Source organism: Rana temporaria, chromosome 6 (genome assembly GCF_905171775.1).
Source record: "Rana temporaria chromosome 6, aRanTem1.1, whole genome shotgun sequence".
In the NCBI taxonomy this organism is placed as follows: domain Eukaryota; kingdom Metazoa; phylum Chordata; class Amphibia; order Anura; family Ranidae; genus Rana; species Rana temporaria.
Window position 1 is genome coordinate 9,571,045 of NC_053494.1, and position 25,601 is coordinate 9,596,645.

General features: G+C 45.6%; 1 protein-coding gene across 5 annotated transcripts in view; it reads left to right on the forward strand.

Moving 5' to 3' along the window:
• Positions 1–577: 577 nt before the first annotated feature.
• LOC120943031 (putative methyltransferase DDB_G0268948) overlaps positions 578–25,601 on the forward strand; it is a 35,422-nt gene continuing 10,398 nt past the window's right edge. The window contains exons 1-4 of one of the 5 annotated variants that reach the window (XM_040356087.1): positions 578–664; positions 8,210–8,339; positions 20,213–20,373; positions 23,273–23,375. In XM_040356087.1, the coding sequence (XP_040212021.1) occupies positions 8,229–8,339; positions 20,213–20,373; positions 23,273–23,375 (375 nt within the window). In that variant the 5' untranslated portion in view covers positions 578–664; positions 8,210–8,228. The other 4 variants (XM_040356086.1, XM_040356085.1, XM_040356088.1 and 1 more) reach the window with 4 other exon arrangements.

Genomic DNA, 25,601 nt, shown 5'->3' on the forward strand with positions numbered 1-25,601 from the left:
AATGGGCCGGACTACGGCATTTCCGTCGGATGCGCTGTTAGCATACATTACGGTTATCCCAAAAGAAGGGAAAGATCCGTTCGTTTAAATGCAGCATTTATTATTTCGGATAAATCGTTACTTCAGATAAATTTGCATTCCTTACTTTCACTTTACAGCTAAATTTGAAAGGAAATTCCAATACCCATAAGTTATTATTATAAGTTAGTTATTATTTAAGATTTTTGCATTTTTTAGGTTTCGAATTTCCATTTTTTTTTTCAAATTTCAGAATTTCTGATTTCTTTAAAAAAAAAAAAAAATTATTTCAATTTTTTTTTTTGTATTTTCTGTTTTTTTTTTAATATATTCGAGTTTGCAAATATTCTGTAAAGGTTTTCGTTGCGGATTTTCGTTTGGATATTTCCAAATGAACAAATTTGTTGAAATTCGTTAAAAAAATTTTTGGAACAAAGCGAATGGCACATGTCTGAACAAGACGACAGTGATTGGGTGGTTTCTTGAGGGCAGCGTGACATGTCATCAAATCATTTCTCCGGGAGCTCCGCTATACACCCATCTCCACCCTGGTTACACGCTTGTTAGCCGGAGGAGATCGGTGTACAGGAGTTATTTGAGGACATGTAGCCACCCGTGACTGAAGGATTATTTGACCTATTTACATGCGAGTGTTCAGTATTTACTTTGTAGCAATAAAATCTTCCTGGAGTCGGAGCAGCTTTCATCCACCAGTGGGAAGACGGCCGCGTCCTCGCTATAAAGGTGCGTTTTGGACCATTTCACTTAAAGCCAAGATTAATAATAAAACATTTAAGTATTTATTGTACCTCAGACTGATGGTGAGTGAGCTCTGAAGACGGACATCGCCAGGTAAGTTCACATTCATTTGTCTGACTCTAATCTCCGCTTCCTATAGAAATGTATGTAATCCATAAACATGAACTTCTAGTTTTGGATGGAGTGGGAGACGATTCAATTTCCTGTCCGGTGATGTGTTATCCCCGAGGAAATCTTCGGAATGGAGGTCTTGAAAGCAGTAAAAGCATAACAGGGGTTCTAATCTGCACTGAATTTGCAGATCTGTACACCTGCTGTGTAGGCAAGTGCAAAAGGGAAAAATTTGTTTTGTTTCGTTTTAATTCGTCATTTAATTAATTTCGTTAAGTTAGATTCGTTACATGTGTTAAATTAGTTTTCGGAATTCGTTCGTTTTCGACCGAATTTCGAAAAAATCCGGTCGGATTCGAAAATATTTCAATCGGATTCGAAAACAAATTCTATTCGAATCGATTCGAAAACAAATTCGAATGAAAACTGAAAGCAAATTTGAATCAAAATATAAAAAAATATAAATCGATTTCTAAAAAAGAATACAATAAAATAGAATATAAAATAATAAAACAATAGAATGAAAATCAAAGAATAGTAAAGAACAGAATGGAATTTAATAGAATGCAATCAAATACAATAGAATATGACCTGGCTTCTTCTATCTATCTTCCATTTTCTGAAATTCGAAATTCATATAGAATGAACTCATATTCGAAGAGAAAAATATTAGAAGAGTAGAATAATAAAACATATATATATATATATATATATATATATATTGATTCGAAAACGTTCGTTCGGATTCGGTTAAATTGGTTAATTCTACAATTCAGGAATTCGTATGCATCCGAATGTCGGAATAATGAAAAATGTGTCCGAATTTCGATTCGGAACGAAACGAAATGCACATGCCTACTGCTGTGCCCATTATGAGGGGTTCCTATCTTCCCTGTGCCAAGTTCCTGGGTCTGTATACCTGCTGTGCCCATTATGAGGGGTTCTCACCATCCCTGTGCTGATTTCCCGGGTCTGTACACCTGCTGTGCCCATTATGAGGGGTTCCCACCATCTCTGTGCTGAGTTCCCGGGTCTGTACACCCGCTGTGCCCATTATGAGAGGTTCCCACCATCCCTGTGCTGAGTTCCTGGGTCTGTACACCCGCTGTGCCCATTATGAGGGGTTCCCACCACCCCTGTGCTGAGTTCCTGGGTCTGTACACCCGCTGTGCCCATTATGAGGGGTTCCCACCATCCCTGTGCTAAGTTCCTGGGTCTGTACACCCGCTGTGCCCATTATGAGGAGTTCCCACCATCCCTGTGCTGAGTTCCTGGGTCTGTACACCCGCTGTGCCCATTATGAGGGGTTCCCGCCATCCCTGTGCTGAGTTCCCGGGTCTGTACACCCGCTGTGCCCATTATGAGGAGTTCCCACCATCCCTGTGCTGAGTTCCTGGGTCTGTACACCCGCTGTGCCCATTATGAGGGGTTCCCACCATTCCTGTGCTGAGTTCCTGGGTCTGTACACCTGCTGTGCCCATTATGAGGGGTTCCCACCATCCCTGTGCTGAGTTCCCGGGTCTGTACACCCGCTGTGCCCATTATGAGGGGTTCCCACCATCCCTGTGCTGAGTTCCCGGGTCTGTACACCTGCTGTGCCCATTATGAGTGGTTCCCACCATCCCTGTGCTGAGTTCCTGGGTCTGAACACCCGCTGTGCCCATTATGAGGGGTTCACACCATCCCTGTGCTGAGTTCCCGGGTCTGTACACCTGCTGTGCCCATTATGAGGGGTTCCCACCATCCCTGTGCTGAGTTCCCGGGTCTGTACACCTGCTGTGCCCATTATGAGGGGTTCCCACCATCTCTGTGCTGAGTTCCCGGGTCTGTACACCTGCTGTGCCCATTATGAGGGGGTCCCACCATCCCTGTGCTGAGTTCCCAGGTCTGTACACCTGCTGTGCCCATTATGAGGGGTTCCCACCATCCCTGTGCTGAGTTCCCGGGTCTGTACACCTGCTGTGCCCATTATGAGGGGTTCCCACCATCCCTGTGCTGAGTTCTCAGGTCTGTACACCCGCTGTGCCCATTATGAGGGGTTCCCACCATCCCTGTGCTGAGTTCTCAGGTCTCTACACCCGCTGTGCCCATTATGAGGGGTTCCCACCATCCCTGTGCTGAGTTCCCGGGTCTGTAGATTTTTATAGTCAGGAGATGACATTCTTGGTGTATGAAAGACATATAAGACGTCAGGGGCTGACTGCTGGCCAGGCTCCATCTATGACTAGAATATCACATTTGTGTGGAGAGAACCTTAAAAGTAGAACTATAGGCAAAACTTTTTAATTTAAATTTTTTTCATTTTGGATAAAGCAAGAAAGGGTTATAACCCCTGTCAGATTCTTATTTTTTTCTGCCATCATTGTCCCACAGATGCGCCACTTTACAGGGAGACTAATGGGACCCCCCAGGCAAGATATTTAAATAAATATTCATTATTATTTTTTTTAACAAGAGAAAAATATTTCATTTTTATTGTTTTACTTTAAGCATCATTAAAATCACTGCTTCCGAAAAAATATTTTTTTCCCCCTTTTATTGATATTTGTTCCCCCAGACAAATGTTTGGCCTGAACTTATGCTCGGGCCGAACCGCTCGCCCGTCCCTATTCCCTAACGGGGCACAGACAGCAATAAAAACTCACCGGTATTCTAATCCCTCTCCACTCTATCCAAAACTAAAAAAGGTTTTACCTTTCACTGCTTCCATGCCGCCTATCATGTGTGTGTATATATACTGTATATATATATAATAGAAGGCAGTGCAGCGCTACAACAAATAAATGAAGAAAAAGTATATAGAGTTCATAAATGGAAGAACACATGAGCACCGAAACAAAGTGTCCAAGAAGAGCTTCTATGTGTGATCATAAGGGGAATCCGTGCCAACCTCCAACAATAAAGATACTAGCAGCTCCCCTCAATGCATGGACCCCTGAAATAACAGATAGGTCACAACAAGCACTTTCCCCTCAGAAGGGTATATGATGCTGTGTCAGTAGATACTAATGCCGCTAAGTGAAAGCATTCACTGATCACAGGCTCCGCCCACACTCCAGTCCTCAGCTCCGCCCACACACCAGTCCTCAGCTCCCTCCCACACTCCAGTCCTCAGCTCCCCCCACACTCCAGTCCTCAGCTCCCCCTACACTCCAGTCCACAGCTCCCCCCACACTCCAGTCCTCAGCTCCTCCCACACTCCAGTCCTCAGCTCCCCCCACACTCCAGTCCTCAGCTCCCCCCACACTCCAGTCCTCAGCTCCCCCCACACTCCAGCCCTCAGCTCCTCCCACATTCCTGTCCTCAGCTCCCCCCACACTCCAGTCCTCAGCTCCCCCCACACTCCAGTCCTCAGCTCCCCCCACACTCCAGCCCTCAGCTCCTCCCACATTCCTGTCCTCAGCTCCCCCCACACTCCAGTCCTCAGCTCCCCCCACACTCCAGTCCTCAGCTCCCCCCACACTCCAGTCCTCAGCCCCCCCCCCCCCACACTCCAGTCCTCAGCCTTCCTCCACACTCCAGTCCTCAGTGCCCCCCCACACTCCAGTCCTCAGCGCCCCCCCACACTCCAGTCCTCAGCGCCCCCCCCACACTCCAGTCCTCAGCGCCCCCCCCAACACTCCAGTCCTCAGCGCCCCCCTACACTCCAGTCCTCAGCGCCCCCCTACACTCCAGTCCTCAGCCCCCCCCCCCACATTCCAGTCCTCAGCCCCCCCACATTCCAGTCCTCAGCCCCCCCACATTCCAGCCCTCAGCCCCCCCTCCACACTCCAGTCCTCAGTTCCCCCACACTCCAGTCCTCAGCCCCCCCACACTCCAGTCCTCAGCCCCCCCACACGCCAGTCCTCAGCTCCCCCCCCACACTCCAGTCCTCAGCTCCCCCCTCACTCCAGTCCTCAGCCCCCCCCCACACTCCAGTCCTCAGCTCCCCCCACACTCCAGTCCTCAGCTCCCCCACACTCCAGCTCTCTGCTCCCCCCACACTCCAGCTCTCTGCTCCCCCCACACTCCAGTCCTCAGCGCCCCCCCCCCCACACTCCAGTCCTCAGCACCCCCCTACACTCCAGTCCTCAGCCCCCCCCCCCCACACTCCAGTCCTCAGCCCCCCCCCACATTCCAGTCCTCAGCCCCCCCACATTCCAGTCCTCAGCCCCCCCACATTCCAGTCCTCAGCCCCCCCACACTCCAGTCCTCAGTTCCCCCACACTCCAGTCCTCAGCCCCCCCACACTCCAGTCCTCAGTTCCCCCCACATTCCAGTCCTCAGCCCCCCCCCATTCCAGTCCTCAGCTCCCCCCACATTCCAGTCCTCAGCTCCCCCCACACTCCAGTCCTCAGCTCCCCCCACACTCCAGTCCTCAGGCTCCCCCCACACTACAGCCCTCAGCTCCCCCCACACTCCAGTCCTCAGGCTCCCCCCACACTACAGTCCTCAGAGCCTTAAGTTGAACACAAGCAGAGAGAATTATCAGTGTAGCTGGGAGTATATTCAAAGCATTTCCATATCCAGGCAAAGTTACTATCACACTACGAGGAAGATCTCTCGGTGAAGCTGACAACTCAGCGTGTTTGATCCCTATAATCTGAGATCCACCCCTTCTGGTAAGAGGCTTTATTTGTCATTTATTGTGAGAGCATACCTTAGAAAAAGCATGAATATTCATGAATCTACACAAGAGAATTCATGGACTAATTATCATTATTTTTTTTATATATATATTAATGTGGACTATTTGTTTGTCAAATATTTTTCATATTTTTAGGATTGCACACTCATTGGTATACAGTGTCTTGAAAAAGTATTCATACCCCTTGAAATTTTCCACATTTTGTTACGTTACAACCAAAAACGTAAATGTGCAAATTGCACCTGAAATTGCCCTGAAAGTACACTTGGAAGTGAAGTCGCTGTAAATCTGAGGGGTAGATCTGACATGAGGGGAAGCTCTGCTGATTTTATTATCCAATCATGTGCGAGCTAAAATGCTGTTTTTTACTTTCCTTGCATGTCCCCCTCGGATCTACAGCGACTGCACTTTGTGCTTATTGGGCCAGATTCACAGTGAGAGTACGCCGGCGTATCTACTGATACGCCGGCGTACTTTCAAATTTGCCGCGTCGTATTTTTAATTTTGAATTCTCAAACCAAGATACGACAGCATTTGGCTAAGATCCGACAGGCGTACGCCTTCGGATCTTAGGATGCAATACTTCGGCGCCCGCTGGGTGGAGTTTGCGTCGTTTTCCGCGTCGGGTATGCTAATTAGCTGTTTACCGCGATCCACGAAGCTACGCGCGCTCGTCGCATTCTCTTACGTCGTCGCTAGCCGGCTTTTCCCGTCGTAAAGTTGCGACTGCTATTTCAATGGCTTATATTTAGACTAGCCATGTTAAAGTATGGCTGTCAATCCCGCGTCGAAATTAATATTTTTTTTTTTTGCGCAAGTTGTCCGTGAATAGGAAAGGACGTAACGCACGTCGCCGTTCAAAAAACTACGTCGCTGCGACGTCATTTCGCGCAAAGCACGGCGGGACATTTCAAAACGGAGCATGCGCAGTACGTTCGGCGCAGGAACGCACCTAATTTAAATGATACACGCCCCATTTGAATTAGGCGGGCTTGCGCCGGACGGATTTACGCTACGCCGCCGCAAGTTTACAGGCAAGTACTTTGTGAATCAAGCACTTGCCCGTAAAACTTGCGGCGGTGTAACGTAAATGTAATACGTTACGCCGCCGGAATTCTACGTGAATCTGGCCCATAGTTTGCACTTGTAGTGCAAAGTGGATTTGCCTTTAGTAAATAACCCCCATAGTGACATTCTTGAACATGCCATTATAAGTGCTATGGCCCAGATTCACAGCGGAGATACGCCGTCGTATCTCTGTTTCTATCTATGCGACTCATTCATAGAATCAGTTACGCATAGGTAGCCCTTAGATCCGACAGGTGTAATTGTTTTACACTGTCGGATCTTAGGATGCAGTACCGCGGCCGCCGCTGGGGGGAGTTTGCGTCGTAAACCAGCGTCGGGTATGCAAATTAGGAGTTACGGCGATCCACAACGGTTTTTCGCGTTCGCTACGTCGCTGCTAGTCTAGTTTCCCGTTGCAAAGTTAGTCGTCGTTTTTGGTGCCCTAACTTTACACAGCACACGTATGTGCTGTATAAAGTATGGCCGTCGTTCCCGCATCGAAATTTTAAAATGTTTCCTTCTTGCGTAAGACGTCCGGGAATACGGAAGTACGCTACGCATGTCGCCGTTAGAAAAAATGACGTCACTTCGCGCAAAGCACGGCGGGAAATTCAAAAGGGAGCATGCGCAGTAGGTCCGGAGCGGGAGCGCGCCTAATATAAATGGCACACGCCCCTTTGAAATACGCGGGCTTGCGCCGGAGGCCGCCGGCGTAGGTTTCCATTGCAAGTGCTTTGTGAATCAGGCACTTGCGATAAAAACTTGCAGCGGTGTAACGTATCTACGATACGTTACACCGCTGCACTTCTACGTGAATCTGGCCCAATATAACTAGTGCATAATTTATGTCAGATATTGTTCTGTGTGAGATCTAACGCAAACCAATCTAACAAACTGCATACGTTTTATTTAAAAAAAATAGATTTTGGGGGGTGGGGGCTAAATAACTGGAATCCAATGAATGGGTCAGGTTTTGAAGGTAAGGGCTAGATGACTTATGTCTCCACCAGTAGGTTGGTAAAGTAAAATAAAAAATCCAAACTTGCATTTGTGGTCAGTTTAGAATCCTCCCTTACATAGGTGGTCCATGTAGAAGTCCCCTTTAAATTGGTGGTCAGTGTAAATCCCCCTAACATTGGTGTAGAAGTGTCCCCTTACATTGGTGGCCAGTGTAAATTCTTCACCAATCAGTGTATATTTCCCTTTACATTGGTGGTCAGTGCAGAATCCCCCTTTTCCAATGCTGGTCAGTGTAAATCCCATCTAACATTGGTGTAGAAGTGCCCCCTTACATTGGTGGTCAGTACAAATCTCCTTGACAATGGCTGTCAGTGTAAATTCCCCCTTACACTGGTGATCGGTGTGAATGCTCTTATTACATTGGTGTCAGTGTAGAAATCCTCTGGCAACCAATCACTGCCTGATCTGATTTAGTAAACGGATTTTGAGTCTAGCTGCTATTTATTGTATGCCTCAAAGCATGTGGAGGGTGAAATTGCATGGGGGGGACGGGGGGGGGGGGACACCCCCCTCAGAAGGTCCTTTTTTTTAATAATCAGTGTACATTTGTTTGTTGTGACTTTTTTAAATATATTTAATTTGTTTTGTTCTGTTTTATAATTATAGGCGATAATCTGAGTCCAAAATGGTGACACGACAGTTTGAAGGAAAGCAGCAAGCATCTGATTATCAGAAATTCAGGTTTGACCCGTCGCAAGAAATAATAGACCTTATCTTCAGTTACGTGGATGAAAGGGTGAGTGACGGCTTCTGTCACTTGTAAAATTTAAAACAGAATTACTTTCAGGGCTGCCATCAGGGGGGTACAGGCATTACACCTGTAAGGGGCCTGGAGGTCCCCAGGGGCCCGGATGGCAACACCCCTTTTTTTTTTTTAGGGGCCCCAGGTGGTATTCCCCCCCCTTTTTTTTTATAAAAAAATATATTTTTTTATAATATATTTTTATTTTATTTTTTATTAAAGGGTCAATTTTTTTCTTAGAGGTCCCCAGGGGCCCGGAGGCCCCCAGGGCCCCAGAATGCAACCCCCCCCTTTTTTATTTTATTTTATAAAAACAAAAATATATTGTTTTTAATATATTTTTATTTTATTTTTTATTAAAGGGCCAATTTTTTTTTTTAGGGGTCCGGAGGTCCCCAGGGGCCCAGAGATCCCCAGGCCCCCGGAGATCCCCAGGGCCCCGGAGATCCCCAGGGCCCCGGATGACATCCCCCCCCTTTTTTTTATAAAAAAAAATCTTTTTTTATTTCTTTTATTTTTTATTTTTATATATATATATATATATATATATAATTATTATTATTATTATTATTATTATTATTATTAAAGGGCCCAGAGGTCCCAGGGCCCCGGATGGCAACCCCCCTCTTTTAAAAAAAAATGTATTCTTTTTTATATTATTTTATTTCTTTTATATATATATATATATATATATATATATATATATATATATATATATATTAAAGGGCTCAGAGGTTCCCAGGGCCCCATGTGGCAAACCCCCCCCTTTTTTTTATATATATAAATGTTTATTTTTTTTATTTTTGTTTATCTATTTTTTTTTTTTTATTAAAGGGCCCAGAGGTCCCCAGGGCCCTGGATGGCAAACCCATTTTTATTTTTATAAATGTTTATTTTTATTTTTTTTTATATATATTTTTTTATTTATTTTTTATTAAAGGGCCCAGAGGTTTATTTTAATTTTTTTTATTAAAGGGCCCAGAGGTCCCGGATGGCAACCCCCCTTTTTTATGTAATTTATTTTTATAAAATAAAAATTATATAAATATCGATATATATATATATTTTATTAAAGGGCCCAGAGGTACCCAGGGCCCCAGATGGCAACCCCCCTTTAAAAATATATATATATATTTTTTTTATATATATTTTTTCTTTCTTTTTTTTTTTCTTTTTATTAAAGGTCTCAGAGGTCCCCAGGGCCCCGGATGGCTACCCCCATGTTTTATATATATTTTTCTTTATTTCTTCTTTTCTTTGTAAAGGGCCCCCCCCCGCTTCTCAATTCGCGGCAGCCAACCCCCCACCCCCCTTCACGGCCCTGATTACTTTGCTTAGATTAGCAGAGCCACTCAAGTTATTTTTTTAAAGGGGTTGTCCAGCCAACACTTTTTTCCCATTAGACAGATCAGGGAAGGGGGTCTGTCAGGTTCTTACTTCTGTCTGTGACCCAATAGGGAGATTTTCCCCAACTTCCCATCCCAATTAATGGTGCCACCAGGATGCGAGTATTGAAAAAAGAATATATAAAAGTCAGCAGCTACAAATTCTGTAGCTGCTGACTTTTAAAATAAGGACACTTACCTGTCCAGGGCACCCGCAATGTCCTCACCCGAAGCGGACCCGTCCCTCAGCTCTGGTTGGAAGCGCCGGCATCTTCAGTAAGGGAATCAGAAAGTAAAGCCTTGAGGCTTCACAGCCTGGTTCCTGACTAGTCCCCGCTGTCTTCTGGGACCTGTGTGTCTCCCAGAAGACAGCAGGGGGGGTGGAGGAGGGGCCGGACATGGCTTAGATTGCCACATATACTGCAGTGATCTCTCGCCGTAAGTGGGAGAAAATACCTGTATTAGACAGGTATCTGCTCCTTCCTCACCCTGAAAGCTGCCAAATGTGACACTGAAGGGGGGAAGGAACTGGATAAGCGAAAGTTCAATTTTTGGGTGGAACTCCGCTTTAAGAACATGACAGAGGGTCCAACGCTTCCAAAAATGTATTTTTAATTTTTCCTGAATAACGATCTTTTTAAATATTTCCTAAATAGTTGTGGACACTGGGGGATCTATTTATTAAACATTCTTTGGACGAATGTCACACACAATTGTGCACGTCACACATAATTTCTCTATTAAATCAATCCCTGTGATCGTCGGCTCCATCTAGTGGCTAACATGTGGTATAGCTTTCTGAAGTACCTCAATAAGAAAATACCACATTTTGGCCACTAGATGGGGATAACTATCACAGGGGGTTACTGTGGAGAAATTACGTCAAAATTGCACTAATGTGTTTGACATTCAGCCAATGATTGTTTAATAGATGTATTAGTGTGCTACACACACACCAAAAAAAAAAACGTAATCAAAACATATTGAGGGTTTGTAGTATGTCCTGCCCTTATACTACTCCTCTTGCACACAATTCCTAGCTGTGAAAGTTAGTTACTGTGTAAATACAGGTGCTGTAATAGATGATGCTGTCCAAAAAAGGACCACGCTATAGAATGATACAAAGTAATATTGTTTATAAACCTGGATCAGACTGGAGATAGAAAGATACAATGTAATTTTGTTTATAAACATTGATCAGAGGAGATAGACAAAAACATTGTGACTTTTATATCTGATCTGTTTCATTTATCTACAGATGACCTTCTATGTGCTTTCAATAAAGTGGTTTTGCACAGAGCAGCCCTGATCCTCCTCTTCTGTCACCCACTGGTGTTCCTGGCCCCTCCTTCCTGCTGAGTGCCCCCCATAGCAAGCTACTTGCTCTGGGGGCACTCGTGCATGCTCATTTCTGAGCCACCTCCTGTGTGTCTGAGACACCAAAAGCACGGCTCATCCCTTCCCCACACTCCCTCCTCACTGGCTCTGATTGACAGTGTTCCTCCCTGTCCCCCAGCGTCCCTCCCTGTCCCCCAGCATTCCTCTCCATCCTCCAGCATCCCTCCCCGTCCCCCAGCATCCCTCCCTGTCCCCCAGCATCCCTCCCTGTCCCCCAGCGTCTCTTCCTGTCCCCCAGCATTCCTCTCCATCCTCCAGCATCCCTCCCCGTCCCCCAGTGTCCCTCCCCGTCTCCCAGAGTCCCTCCCTATCTCCCAGCTTCCCTCCCCGTCTCCCAGCATCCCTCCCTGTCTCCCAGCATCCCTCCCCGTCTCCCAGCATCCCTCCCTGTCTCCCAGCGTCCCTCCCTGTCTCCCAGCATCCCTCCCCGTCTCCCAGCATCCCTCCCTGTCTCCCAGCGTCCCTCCCTGTCTCCCAGCGTCCCTCCCTGTCCCCCAGCGTCCCTCCCTGTCTCCCAGCATCCCTCCTTGTCTCCCAGCGTCCCTCCCTGTCCCCCAGCATCCCTCACTGTCCCACAGCATCCCTCACTGTCCCACAGCATCCCTCCCTGTCCCACAACATCCCTCACTGTCCCACAGCATCCCTCCCTGTCCCACAGCATCCCTCCCTGTCCCACAACATCCCTCACTGTCCCACAGCGTCCCTCACTGGCCCCCAGTGTCCCTCCCCGTCCACCAGCGTGTGTCCATCCTCGTCCCCCACGCCGCTCTCTGTCCCCCAGCACCACTTTTTTCAGATCCTCAGAGAGTTCTTTTGTCATGAGGGGCCATGTTGGTACCAGTGACCAGTATGAGAGAGTGAGAGCGATAACACCAAATTTAACACACCTGCTCCCGATTCACACCTGAGACCTTGTAACACTAACGAGTCACATGACACCGGGGGAGGGAAAATGGCTAATTGGGCCCAATTTAGACATTTTCACTTAGGGGTGTACTCACTTAGTCACCAGCGTTTTAGACATGAATGGCTGTGTGTTGAGTTATTTTGAGGGGACAGCAAATTTACACCGTTATACAAGCTGTACACTCACTACACAACATCGTAGATACAAAGTGTCATTTCTTCAGTGTTGTCACATGAAAAGATAGAAATAAGGGCGCAAGTTCTTTCTGAATACCATTGTATCTGAATCCAGCCCTATGAGTTCTAATAATTACCTTTCACTGACATTGAAGAATGCAAACTATTCTTCCTGGAGGTTATCACCCTCAAGCCCATCATTGGGACCCAGGACCCTCCTGACCCTCCTGACTTTCCTGACCCTCCTGACCCTCCTGACTTTCCTGACCCTCCTGACTTTCCTGACCCTCCTGACCCTCCTGACCCTCCTGACTTTCCTGACCCACCTGGAGGCGATTTTGTCTTTGATGCCTTCCAAAGTGATTATGTCCCACCTTGTTCTTACTTGTTTATCCAATATTGTTTGAAAATAGTTTGAGGCATTGTTCAGTATTTGTACTGGTGTCAGCCTGTGTGAATATTTCTTATGTGTTAACAATTTTATTCCCGGTGAAACTGAAAAAGAAATTCCAGAGCTGATAGGAAATGCTACCCTAGGTGGTGTGAATGGTGGGTGAGTATGTGGATGTGTGAAACACACTTGTGAATTCCTGCGCCAAATACGTGATTTAAATGAATACAATGAAAACTGTCTACTAAGGTTGTTGCTCTCAAAGTGCATGTGCCTTTAAATATGTGATCAAAATAAGAGCGCTACCTCGCGCTATGCTAAATAAATCATTGCCACAACAATGAACCATAATGAGAATATCATAACCATAATACAGTAATACCTCAGATTGCGAGTAACGCGGTTAACGAGCGTTTTGCAATACGAGCTATTTTTTTTTTTAAATGCTGACTCGAGCCTCTGCGGTGTGCAGTACCACATTTGGCCAGAGGTGCGGGGGTGCCGGTGACATTCAGAGCCTCTGGGAGCCACTCAGAAACACTCCATTTCCGGGTGTTTCTGAGCCTCTCTGAGTGCATCCGAGTGGCTCCGGCCCCCCCCCCCACCCACCTCTGGCCACACTGGTACTGTATATCCTAGAAGTCACTGTGTAACAAATTATCTGAGTTACCATTGACTTCTATGTGGAAACTCGCTTTGATATACGAGTGCTTTGGATTACAAGCATTCTTCTGGAACTAATTACGCTCATAATCCAAGGTACCACTGTACATATAAATAATTCTAAAGATGCTAATAGTCCGTTCAAAATGAAAAAAAAAGTTTGAACTTTCTACTAAGGTTGTTGCTCTCAAAGTGCATGTGCCTTTAAATAAGAGCGCTACCTCGTGCTATACTAATAAATCATTGCCACAAACAAAGAACCATAATGAGAAGATCATATCCATAATACATATTGTAACGGTCAGGGGTTAACACCGTTTACGATATTCCATTCCACCAACCCAAGACAGCTTATCCGACACTCCACAATCCGGCAGACAGGACCCATTGGATTTCCCCCAGAAGAACGAGACACACACAGCTCTGTTTTCTGGTTCCAAACGAATGAATACTTTAATGGTAAACTCAGCTTGTTATATACAGTTAGCAACCAAATATGGACAATGACTCAACTCCACCCACAACATGACACAAGGAACTTCAATACACATTCCTTTAGATAATGACATTCAGATAATCTACATGAACTAATTACTAGTCATTACCCAGACATTCTGACTCCGCGACAAGCTATTCTCACCTGATACACATTCCGTTGTAGACGTAATTGACATGCTAATCCACTACAGCTGAAAAGTCAGCCATTTGACCTTTCAGACTGCCAACCCCCAACACATCTATCATCAATAGACTTTCACACAATGAAATATCTTAGGAGCCAGACTCAATTAACACCTCAACAGTATGGGCCAGATCCACGAAGCGCGGCGCTTCTATCCGTCCGGCATAGTGTATCTCTGATACACTACGCCGCCGTAACTTACAGCTTTTTTTTTGTATCCTGAAAGAATTTCCGCCGTAAGTTACGGTGGCGTAGTGTAACTTTTTGGCGGTGTAAGGGGCGCAATTCAAATGTATGTGATGGGGGCGTGTTTTATGTTAATACGTCTTGACCCAACGTAAATGACGTTTTTTTTTAACTGCGCATGTGCCGTCCGTGGGGGTATCCCAGTGCGCATGCTCGAAATTAACCTGCAACAAGTCAATGCTTATGACGTTGATGTCATTCTACACAAAGCCCTATTCGCGAACGACTTACGTAAACGACGTAACATTTTCAAAATTCGACGCGGGAACGACGGCCATACTTAACATAGGATACGCCTCATATAGCAGGGGTAACTATACGCACAAAAAAGTCTTACGGAAACTACGTAAAAAAAATGCGCCGGCCGGACGTTCGTGGATCGCCGTATCTAGCTAATTTGCATACTCGACGCGGAATACGATGGAAACGCCACCTAGCGGCCAGCGTAAATATGCACCTACGATCCGACGGCGTACTAAGACGTACGCCAGTCGGATCGAGCCCAGATTCAGTCGTATCTTGTTTTGTGGATACAAAACAAAGATACGACGGGGCATTTTAAAAATTACGTGGCGTATCTATAGATACGCTGGCGTAATTAGTTTGTGGATCTGGCCCTATGTGTCCCCACATGAATGAGTCACTCTCCTATTGACCTGTTGGGGTCAGAATTAACCACCTGTAATATTTCAAGATATCCTGCAATACATGAATTATCATTACTGTCCCATCTCATGTAATCTGAGATATCATTTCTCAGTCATCCTATGCCCCTATTGGACATAGGATGACCCTAGACCCAAGAGTCATCGGTGAAGCTGGCACAGGAGTACCCCGCATCCTTCAAAAGTCTCTGGGTATCACGGGCCATTCTGTTACACATATAAATAATACTAAAGATGCTAATAGTCCATTAAAAATTCAAAATGAAATAAAAAGTTGGTGAACTTCAAAAACTTTGCAGTGTGGCTTCAAAATTATTATTCAGATGTGCAATATAAAGTGCCAAGTACTGGGAAAAAAACATCTGTGCAATCCGTGCACCCAACCCCCCCCCCCCCCCCCCGTGTCGCCTCTCACTCCCCAGAAATCCAGGACTCCCATAACAGAAGTCACAGACGCTTGAGAGGGTGGCTGGGCTTTGTAGTCCCACGTGCTACATATCCAACCGCAGCGTGTGTCGCCCTCAGTAAACCATCAGAGATCCAGGATTCCCATAAGAAAGCCCACACACGCTTGGAGGGACGGCTGGGCTCTGTAGTCCCACATGCTGTGTCACCAACTGCAGCATACGTTGTCCTCAGCAAACCATCAGGAATAAGTACAAATGGCAAAGAGAACAATATAGCGTGATTCCATTTGTTTATTACATAAAAAGGCAACAATATTCACTCACATGTAAAAAACGTTAAAAACAGTGTTAGAACCCGGAAACCAGAAGTGGCCAATGGCTTGTGTCTCACTGGCTGAAAATTACTTTGTCACCGACGCGTTTCGTCCCGTTCACAAGACGTTATCAAAGATATTCCCAGGTGGTGTGACGTGGTAATATAAAGGGCTGAACTCCTCCCACCCACACCTATTCTAAATAACTCAATGACTGAGAGTGACATCACATCTTCCTATGTTTAGTTGGAGGTGTAACAGACTTCACCTCCACCAAAACGTCCATGTTGGTACACCCAAATAACATACGACTTAGACAAGATGTTGTTAGCAACTAATGCTACGTACACACGATCGGTTCATCCGATGAAAACGGACCGATGGATTTTTTCATCAGATATCCAATGAAGCTGACTTTCATCAGTCGTGCCTACACACCACCAGTTAATCGTGTCCAACGCGGTGACGTAAAACACAACGACGTGCTGAGAAAAATAAAGTTCAGTGCTTCCGAGCATGCGTCGACTTGATTCTGAGCATGCCTGGATCGGTTTTTTTAACCATCATAAAATTTTAAAACGGGTTCTATTTTTTTTTTTCACCGATGGGGGGAAAAAAAACGATGGGGCCCACACACGATCAGTTCGTCCGATGAAAACGGACCGTTAGTACAGGGCATTAGAGTGTTCAAACAAATGGGGAAATGCATAACGGAAATAGATAAATTCATCATACATACAATAAATGAAAAATAAGCTAAAATTACGGTAGATTAAAACTATATGATCTGTAAACCCAATAAATGTATTTTTATATAAACTGGCGCCATCTAGTGGACAAATGGAAAATCCATTGATATAGTGATATTAATGAAAACCTTTCAAATACAATAGTAACAATATCTGGAATGTTTACTAACTTAATTATTGGAGTGAAATAAATGAATAATATTGGTAAATGTTGATTAGGAATTTTCAATATAAATTTATGGACTCTAATATTGACCAAATAAACTAACTAAACCCGGACAAACCACTCCTAACATCATGAGGCACCAACTGCTGCAGCAATAATGTCCAGTCCAAATTTCCTCTGGACCAAGGTATCTGGACACCTTCGTAAATCATCTCCCAATTTCTATTAACAATATGTTAGTTCTATAAAATTAGGATTAGTGGTTGGGCATTGGATTAGAAACGGATATCGTTAGAATGAAACAATCCATATTGGACATAAAATTGGAAACAAATTTCATTAAAATTAATAACTAAAAGTTTGATATAAAACAATTCACATCCATCTCTATATTTAACCCCATAGGCATTAATGTACCCATCTCATACATCCATCTCTATATTTAACCCCATAGGGATTAATGTATCCATCTCATATATCCATCTTGTTTCATTTTGAGAAATCTCTCTTCTCATATTTGTACCCCACACTGTTTATCCCTTAAAATTTGAGCTGTCTAGAATCTCTGTTGTGCTGAATCTAAAATGATTGGATAGGCTGTGATGAAGAAATCCTTTTTTTTATATTGTTAGTGTGTTCTCTTATTCTAATCTTTAGTTGTCTAGTCGTTCTTCCAATGTACTGCAGGCCACAGCTACACTCTAAAAGATAGGTGACATGAGTGGTGTCACATGATATATTCCCCTTCTGCCCACCTCTCCTCCTGGCCCTGTGAGGGGAGGCCTGTAATGCCCAGCACTCTGGATGCCAGTGGTCAGAGGAGGCCTGTAATGTGCACAGTGCTCTGAATGGTGGTCTGACTCAGGGGGTGGCCTGTAATGTGCACATTGCTCTGAATGGTGGTCTGACTCATGGGGTGGCCTGTAATGTGCACAGTGCTCTGAATGGTGGTCTGACTCAGGGGGTGGCCTGTAATGTGCACATTGCTCTGAATGGTGGTCTGACTCAGGGGGGGGCCTGTAATGTGCACAGTGCTCTGAATGGTGGTCTTACTCAGGGGGTGGCCTGTAATGTGCACAGTGCTCTAAATGGTGGTCTGACTCATGGGGTGGCCTGTAATGTGCACAGTGCTCTGAATGGTGGTCTGACTCAGGGGGTGGCCTGTAATGTGCACATTGCTCTGAATGGTGGTCTGACTCAGGGGGTGGCCTGTAATGTGCACAGTGCTCTGAATGGTGGTCTGACTCAGGGGGTGGCCTGTAATGTGCACAGTGCTCTGAATGGTGGTCTTACTCAGGGGGTGGCCTGTAATGTGCACAGTGCTCTAAATGGTGGTCTGACTCATGGGGTGGCCTGTAATGTGCACAGTGCTCTGAATGGTGGTCTGACTCAGGGGGTGGCCTGTAATGTGCACATTGCTCTGAATGGTTGTCTGACTCAGGGGGTGGCCTGTAATGTGCACAGTGCTCTAAATGGTGGTCTGACTCATGGGGTGGCCTGTAATGTGCACAGTGCTCTGAATGGTGGTCTGACTCAGGGGGTGGCCTGTAATGTGCACATTGCTCTGAATGGTGGTCTTACTCAGGGGGTGGCCTGTAATGTGCACAGTGCTCTGAATGGTGGTCTTACTCAGGGGGTGGCCTGTAATGTGCACAGTGCTCTGAATGGTGGTCTGACTCAGGGGGTGGCCTGTAATGTGCACAGTGCTCAAAATGGTGGTCTGACTCATGGGGTGGCCTGTAATGTGCACAGTGCTCTGAATGGTGGTCTGACTCAGGGGGTGGCCTGTAATGTGCACATTGCTCTGAATGGTGGTCTGACTCAGGGGGTGGCCTGTAATGTGCACAGTGCTGTTGACATTGGTCTGATTTTTTTATTTATTTTTGCAAGACAACAGCACCAGAACAAAGCCTTTGTTTATATGGTTAGTTTGCTATCTTAACAACTCCCCCCCACCTGTTATAGACCACTCCCCCCCCTATAGACCAGAGCAATTTCTACATTTCAGCTATGGACCTGATTACTTAGCAATAACTTTGCCTTTAAAATAACAAGGTTATATTATTTTTACATATTTATATATATATATATATATATATATATATATATATATATATATATATATATATATATATATATATATATATATATATATATATATTTGATATGCAGATGAATGACCTAAAAGTGACAATGTTCATTTGTATCTTTTGTATATTCCCAACTGAGCAGTGTTATTTAATGTTAAAGGGTCACTAAAGAAAATATTTTTTTTTAGCTAAATAGCTTCCTTTATCTTACTGCAGTCTTGGTTTCATGTCCTCATCGTTCGTTTTTGCTGTAATCCTTCTCTGTTCTGAACACTTACTGGTTGTCTTTTTCATAATGAAAGCTTTCTCTCTGTGGTCACTAATCAAGGAGGTGTGATTACTGTGGGGTAGATTCAGATAGGTTAGCGGATCTTTAGATCTGCATAATCTATCTGATTTACGATCCGCCAGCGCAAGTTTTTGAGGCTAGTGCTGTATTCAGAAAGCACTTACCTCAAAACTTGCGGCGGAGTATCGTAAATCCCCCGGCGGAATTCAAATTACGAGGCTAGGGGGAGTGTATTATTTAAATCAGGCGAGCATTGCTCCAAATGACGTCATTGGTTTCGGCCCAGCGTGCATTGCTCCAAATGACGTCGCTAGGACGTCATTGGTTTCGGCGTGAGCGTAACTTGCGTCTGGCCGTATTCTGAATCGACTTACGCAAACGACGTAAAAATTCAAAACTCGGTGCGGGAACGACGGCCATACTTAACATAGGATACGCCTCACATAGCAGGGGTAACTATACGCCGGAAAAAGCCGAACGCAAGCGACGTAAAAAAAAAGCGACGGGCGGACGTTCGTTTCTGAATCGGTGTAAATGCTCATTAGCATATTCGACGCGTAAAAGACACCGAAGCGCCACCTAGCGGCCGGCCTGGAATTGCAGCCTAAGATCCGACGGTGTAAGTCACTTACACCTGTCGGATCTTAGGCATATCTATGCGTAACTGATTCTATGAATCAGGCGCATAGATACGACCGGCCGGCCTAAGAGATACGACGGCGTATCAGGAGATACACCGTCGTATCTCCTATCTGAATCTGGGCCTGTGTGTCTAAAACCCCTCAGCACCAATCAGTTTCGTTTTACAAACCATCACTGCCCTGTATTGGCTCTGAGTCTCTGTACATCACAGAAGCAGGAAACAGCATGCAAAAACGAAACTGAAACTGTAGGTGCATTATATGATTGATTTTTATCTATTTTTAATCATTTTTAAAAGGAATCAGTTAACTATTCTGTCTCTATACCCTGTAAACAGTCATTTCAGCAAAACAAAATGTTTTCCTTTACAACTCCTTTAAGGCCCGTACACACGATCAGACTTTTCGACAACGGTCCGACGGACATGTTTTATCGGACAATCTGACCGTCTGTATGCTCCATCGGATAATTGTTGGAAATTTACACGGACATGTTGTGACTGTGCTGGGGGCATGCAGTGAGCGTGTTCTCAGCACAGAAATCTTGGCTTTCCATGGACTCCTATATGCAATGTGAGGGTTTTAAAGACCACCCTCTTTGCAACCACATATATGCATGATGTGGGCAGCAAAAGGTTAAACTGAAAACAACACCAGTGTCATTGTGATGTATTTTGAAGATATTTTTGTCTTCCTAGTTTCCCAAACTATCTGAATTTGCTGTGGACGCTGGCTGTGGAACGGGACAGAACACAAGAGTTCTCGCTCCATACTTCAAGAAAGTTCTCGGAATCGACATCAGTGAGGCTCAGATAGAAGAGGCCAAGAAAGCCACGAGGTCACCCAATGTCACATACAGGTGGGGACATTCTAAACGTGTTTCATTAGTTATGTTTAGGGGAGGACTAGGAACATTTGGCCTGGGGAAGCACATCCAACCAAGTAGCCCCTTTCCCGATTAGAGTTGGGCACAAACGGTTTTGCCCGAGCATGATTTCGGACCAAACATTAGCTGTTCGCCTGTTTGAGGAACATCCGAATTTTTTGGGGAGTTCGACTGTTTGTTTGGCCTGACAATTGACCACAATGCTCTGCACAGTGCATTGAAATCCCTGATTGGCTGAAGCAATGAAAGCTTTGCCCAATCAGGGCACAGAGCACTGTCAGAGCCATGATTGGAGAAAGTAATGACTATATCCAATCATGGCTCATTGTTCCTAGTCCCGCCCCACACTATAAAAAATGTCTTCCCATATCGGCCATTCGTAGTGTGATATCGGTGTGAAGAAAGATGGAACAGGGCTCTGTTCAGTGCTACTAGAGAGTTGGTGGGCTATTGTGCTTCTATTGTCAGTGTAGAATATCAGTTTAGAGTGCATCTAGTGATAGTTCAGTGTGAGTGTAGTGGTTCCATTCATTTTTTATTTAGTGTCAGTTTAATTTGACAGGGTAGTATACTGTTTATCAGTGCATTAGTGCATGTTTAATGCAGTATATTGCAGCGTGTCAGTAAAGTTTTACTGCAGTATATTGGAGTGTGTCTGTATAGTGAGTACTCAAGTTAAAGTGCATCAAACACCACATCTTTAATACATTTTATTAATGAGCGCCCCCCCATCATGTCTGGGAGGTGAACAAGGAGAGGCAAATGTTCCCATGGCACTGAGGGGCTTAGCAGCATATGTGTCCACAGGCAAAGGTGGACATGGGCAGTCCTTAGGTAGGGCTTAATTTCCTCTGTTTAGTGATGTTACCCATGCTATCCAGCCTCAGCATGTGGATGAGGTGGTGGACTGGCTTACTAAACCATCCTCATCCTCCTCATCCTTCGTCACCCAAGCATAAACTAGTGCACAGTCCCCTGCAGCTGCCAGAATGTCTAAACCTGCCTCCTTGTCCACAGCTATTCCTGCCATAGCCCCAGCATCAGTCATGGAGGAGTCAGCTGAGTTATTTGAACATGGCATCAGCCACTTGCTGCTTGATGATGCACAGCCATAACTTGATTCAAATGTTGGTTCTGAGGTTAAAGGCAGGAACATAAGCCTACAGAGGGGTGGACACTGGAACACCATTTGGCATTCATGTCCCCCCAGCCGCAGCATGTTGCCAATGCCAAGTTGTATCCAATGGTAATGATAATGATGGTGAGGTCACTGACGGGACTTGGGTACCAGATAGAGCAGAGGCAGAAAGTGAGGGTGAGGTACAACCCTAAGGAGGCAGCCATCATGGAAGAGTAGAGAGCAGCCACCCTATTTCCAGGCCCACTTCCTGTTATCTCCCAGCCCACTGCCCACAGCTCAAATGTCTGTTTTTTTTTTTTTAGTACATGTGCAGCCGATCGCACTGTTACTATTTGCAAACGTTGTCTTAACCGTGGCAAAAGCACCAGCCATTTCGGTACCACATGCTTAACCAGGCGTTTAACCTCCCACCACTCAGCCCGTGGCAAGAGCACCTAAAAGCCACACAAAAGGAGCACAAATCCGTCCCTCCTCATTACTCACCTCAGTCTGCCCCCGCTATACCTCATGACCTCTCAGCAGCCTCCACTGACAGGGATGATGGTATAATGCAGGGTTTCCAGGTCCTTGCAGCACATCTGCCCACAGCAACATGACCAGTTGTAGACTATAGCCCAACAAATGTATCTGCCCCATCTGCCACATGGGGAGGGGGGGGATGGTCACTGCCACCCACATGCCCAGCGTCTAAATGCAAGCTTGTTAAAGCTGCTGGCTCTAAAACTTCTGAATTTCCATCTGGTGGATTCTGCCCCCATCTATGAAATTGCAGAATGTGCTGTACCACAATGGCAGGTTCAAAGTTGCTATTTCTTTTCACATAAGGCTGTTCCAGCTCTCTACCATCACTTGAAAGGCTATGTTGTGGCATCGTTGAGCAGGGCAATCAGCCACAAAGTCAATGTTACTGCTGACAAGTGGTCCAGCAAGCATGGGCAGGGACGGTATATTTCATTCACAGCACACTGGGTAACTCTGCTTTCAACTCTGAAGGATGCAGGACAGGGCTCAGTACTGCAGCTTGTTGTACCCCCATGTCTTTATATAGCTGGTGATGATGTGAGATTTGTCGGCTCTACCCCCTCCTCCAGTTAGAGATGGTTTTCTATCCCCAGAACCCTTGGGAGGAGTATGTGGCTGGGAGGAGGCAGTTCCAGATACTGTAATCCTGAGTGACCCCAGGGAGTCTGCTTCTCATGCCTCTGCACATTTGCAGTGCATGGGCTCCCTCATGTTTCAAAGCCATGAAACCTCAAACCAAAGCCTCATGTTTCAAAGCCAGGACCCAAGAATATGTGGCGTAAAGAGGGATCACTATTGGTTGGCAACCCTCCTTGACCACCGGGGGGGGGGGGTTCTGTTTGTTGTTTTGTTTACATTTGTAAGAAAAAATAATGTGGCCCTTCTAGTGTGTAATAAACAAAGTTCACCACTAGGGAGGAACTCCTAGGGCAGAAGTTTACCTGTACAGCTACTGTACATGTGACATTGTTGGCCGTTTACTGGCTGCTGCGTTGGCCTGGTACACATGCGTTCTAACATAAACAGGGTGAATGTGACTGGAGCATGTCAGGTGAAGGATTCATCGGGTGAATTCTTTATAAACAGTCCAACCCCTTTGTGTCATCTGGGAAGGGGTGAGGCAGAAAAGTCAGAAGCTCAGAGCCCAGGGTTGGGGCTTTCCATCCAACCAGATGGGGTCACTAAAAGTCTAACCTGTCATTTCTGCAGGGTCTGTCCAGCTGAAGAGGTGCCGGTTGGTGACACTTCTGTTGATCTACTAACAGCGAGTATTGCTGCCCATTGGTTTACCATTGAGAAATTTCTAAAAGAGGTAAAAATAAACTGTTTTATTGTTTGACTGCTGCACCTTGTAAAATGCGCTGTACGTTACATACACCTGACCGATGAATTCTGTACACTGTGCTGCTTGTTACCATAATCTGGACTCGTGAGCAATGTGCTGCATGTTGAATACTGCAGACGGCTGTACACTTTATGCATTTTGTGTGCTCTATTCTAACATGTACACTATGATTTGCTTACATAGCCTAAACTGCTATATGTAGGCTGTGCTGTATATTGCATACAGTGGATCACTGCAATCTGTTTACTGTGCTGTGCAATACATACACCAATAAAACAGGCCGCACACCCAAAGCCTCTGCTCCACTGCTGTTTAATCCATTGACAGCACACACTGAAAATTTCTGCTGGAAGCCGATCTCTAACGCTTTTCACCCATCACAGGACTTAATGATGAGTGCACCATTTTAGGGGCGTGACTTATGGCAGGTGTTTTCAGTGGCTCAAGAGTGGACTTCTGGCCTGGAGCACCCGGCTGGCATATAGGAGGTAAAGGAGGATACAGGTTGAATGTGAGCAATTATGTGGGTTGGGATCACAAAACAAACGAACGAAGGGCTGCATTCTGTACACCGTGCTATACATTACATACACTGAACTGCTACTCTATATAATCTGTATAATATTAAATACACTCAGTGGTGTAGGGTGGGTTGTCAGCACCTGGGGCAAGGTAAATAATTTGCGCCCCCTACCCCATGGATTTGTAGCAGTCCCTTCCACTAGTACAGTAGTACTCACCTACCTCACCACTACACAGACCTACCTTATTCCTACACAGACCTACCTGACCTGCCTGATTCCTACACAGATTTACCTGACCTGCCTGATTCCTACACAGATTTACCTGACCTGCCTGATTCCTACACAGATTTACCTGACCTGCCTGATTCCTACACAGATTTACCTGACCTGCCTGATTCCTATACAGATTTACCTGACCTGCCTGATTTCTACACAGATTTACCTGACCTGCCTGATTCCTACACAGATTTACCTGACCTGCCTGATTCCTACACAGATTTACCTGACCTGCCTGATTCCTACACAGATTTACCTGACCTGCCTGATTCCTACACAGATTTACCTGACCTGCCTGATTCCTACACGGATTTAGCTGACCTGCCTGATTCCTATACAGATTTACCTGACCTGCCTGATTTCTACACAGATTTACCTGACCTGCCTGATTCCTATACAGATTTACCTGACCTGCCTGATTCCTACACAGATTTACCTGACCTGCCTGATTCCTACACAGATTTACCTGACCTGCCTGATTCCTACACAGATTTACCTGACCTGCCTGATTCCTACACAGATTTACCTGACCTGCCTGATTCCTACACAGATTTACCTGACCTGCCTGATTCCTACACAGATTTACCTGACCTGCCTGATTTCTACACAGATTTACCTGACCTGCCTGATTCCTACACAGATTTACCTGAACTGCCTGATTCCTACACGGATTTAGCTGACCTGCCTGATTCCTACACAGATTTACCTGACCTGCCTGATTTCTACACAGATTTACCTGACCTGCCTGATTCCTACACAGATTTACCTGACCTGCCTGATTCCTACACAGATTTACCTGACCTGCCTGATTCCTACACAGATTTACCTGACCTGCCTGATTCCTACACGGATTTAGCTGACCTGCCTGATTCCTACACAGATTTACCTGACCTGCCTGATTTCTACACAGATTTACCTGACCTGCCTGATTCCTACACAGATTTACCCGACCTGCCTGATGTCTACACAGATTTACCTGACCTGCCTGATTCCTACACAGATTTACCTGACCTGCCTGATTTCTACACAGATTTACCTGACCTGCCTGATTCCTACACAGATTTACCTGACCTCTACACAGATCTTCTTGACCACTATACTGACCTGCCTGACCACTACACTGACCTGTTTGGTTCCTACACTGACCTACCTCACCACTACACTCGCCACTACACTGACCTACCTGATTACTACACAGACCTACCTCACCACCACACTGACCTACCTGGTTCCTACACTGACCTACCTCTTAGCCCCTCTCCCGACCATGTCCACGTCCCTGGGCCGGCAACACATCACTCACCGCTTTCTGTCTCCTGAGTCCCATCCGGAGCAGAGGAGAAACACAGCATGCCAGCATAGACGTAGCCGGACAGCGAGGCGGGACTCCGGA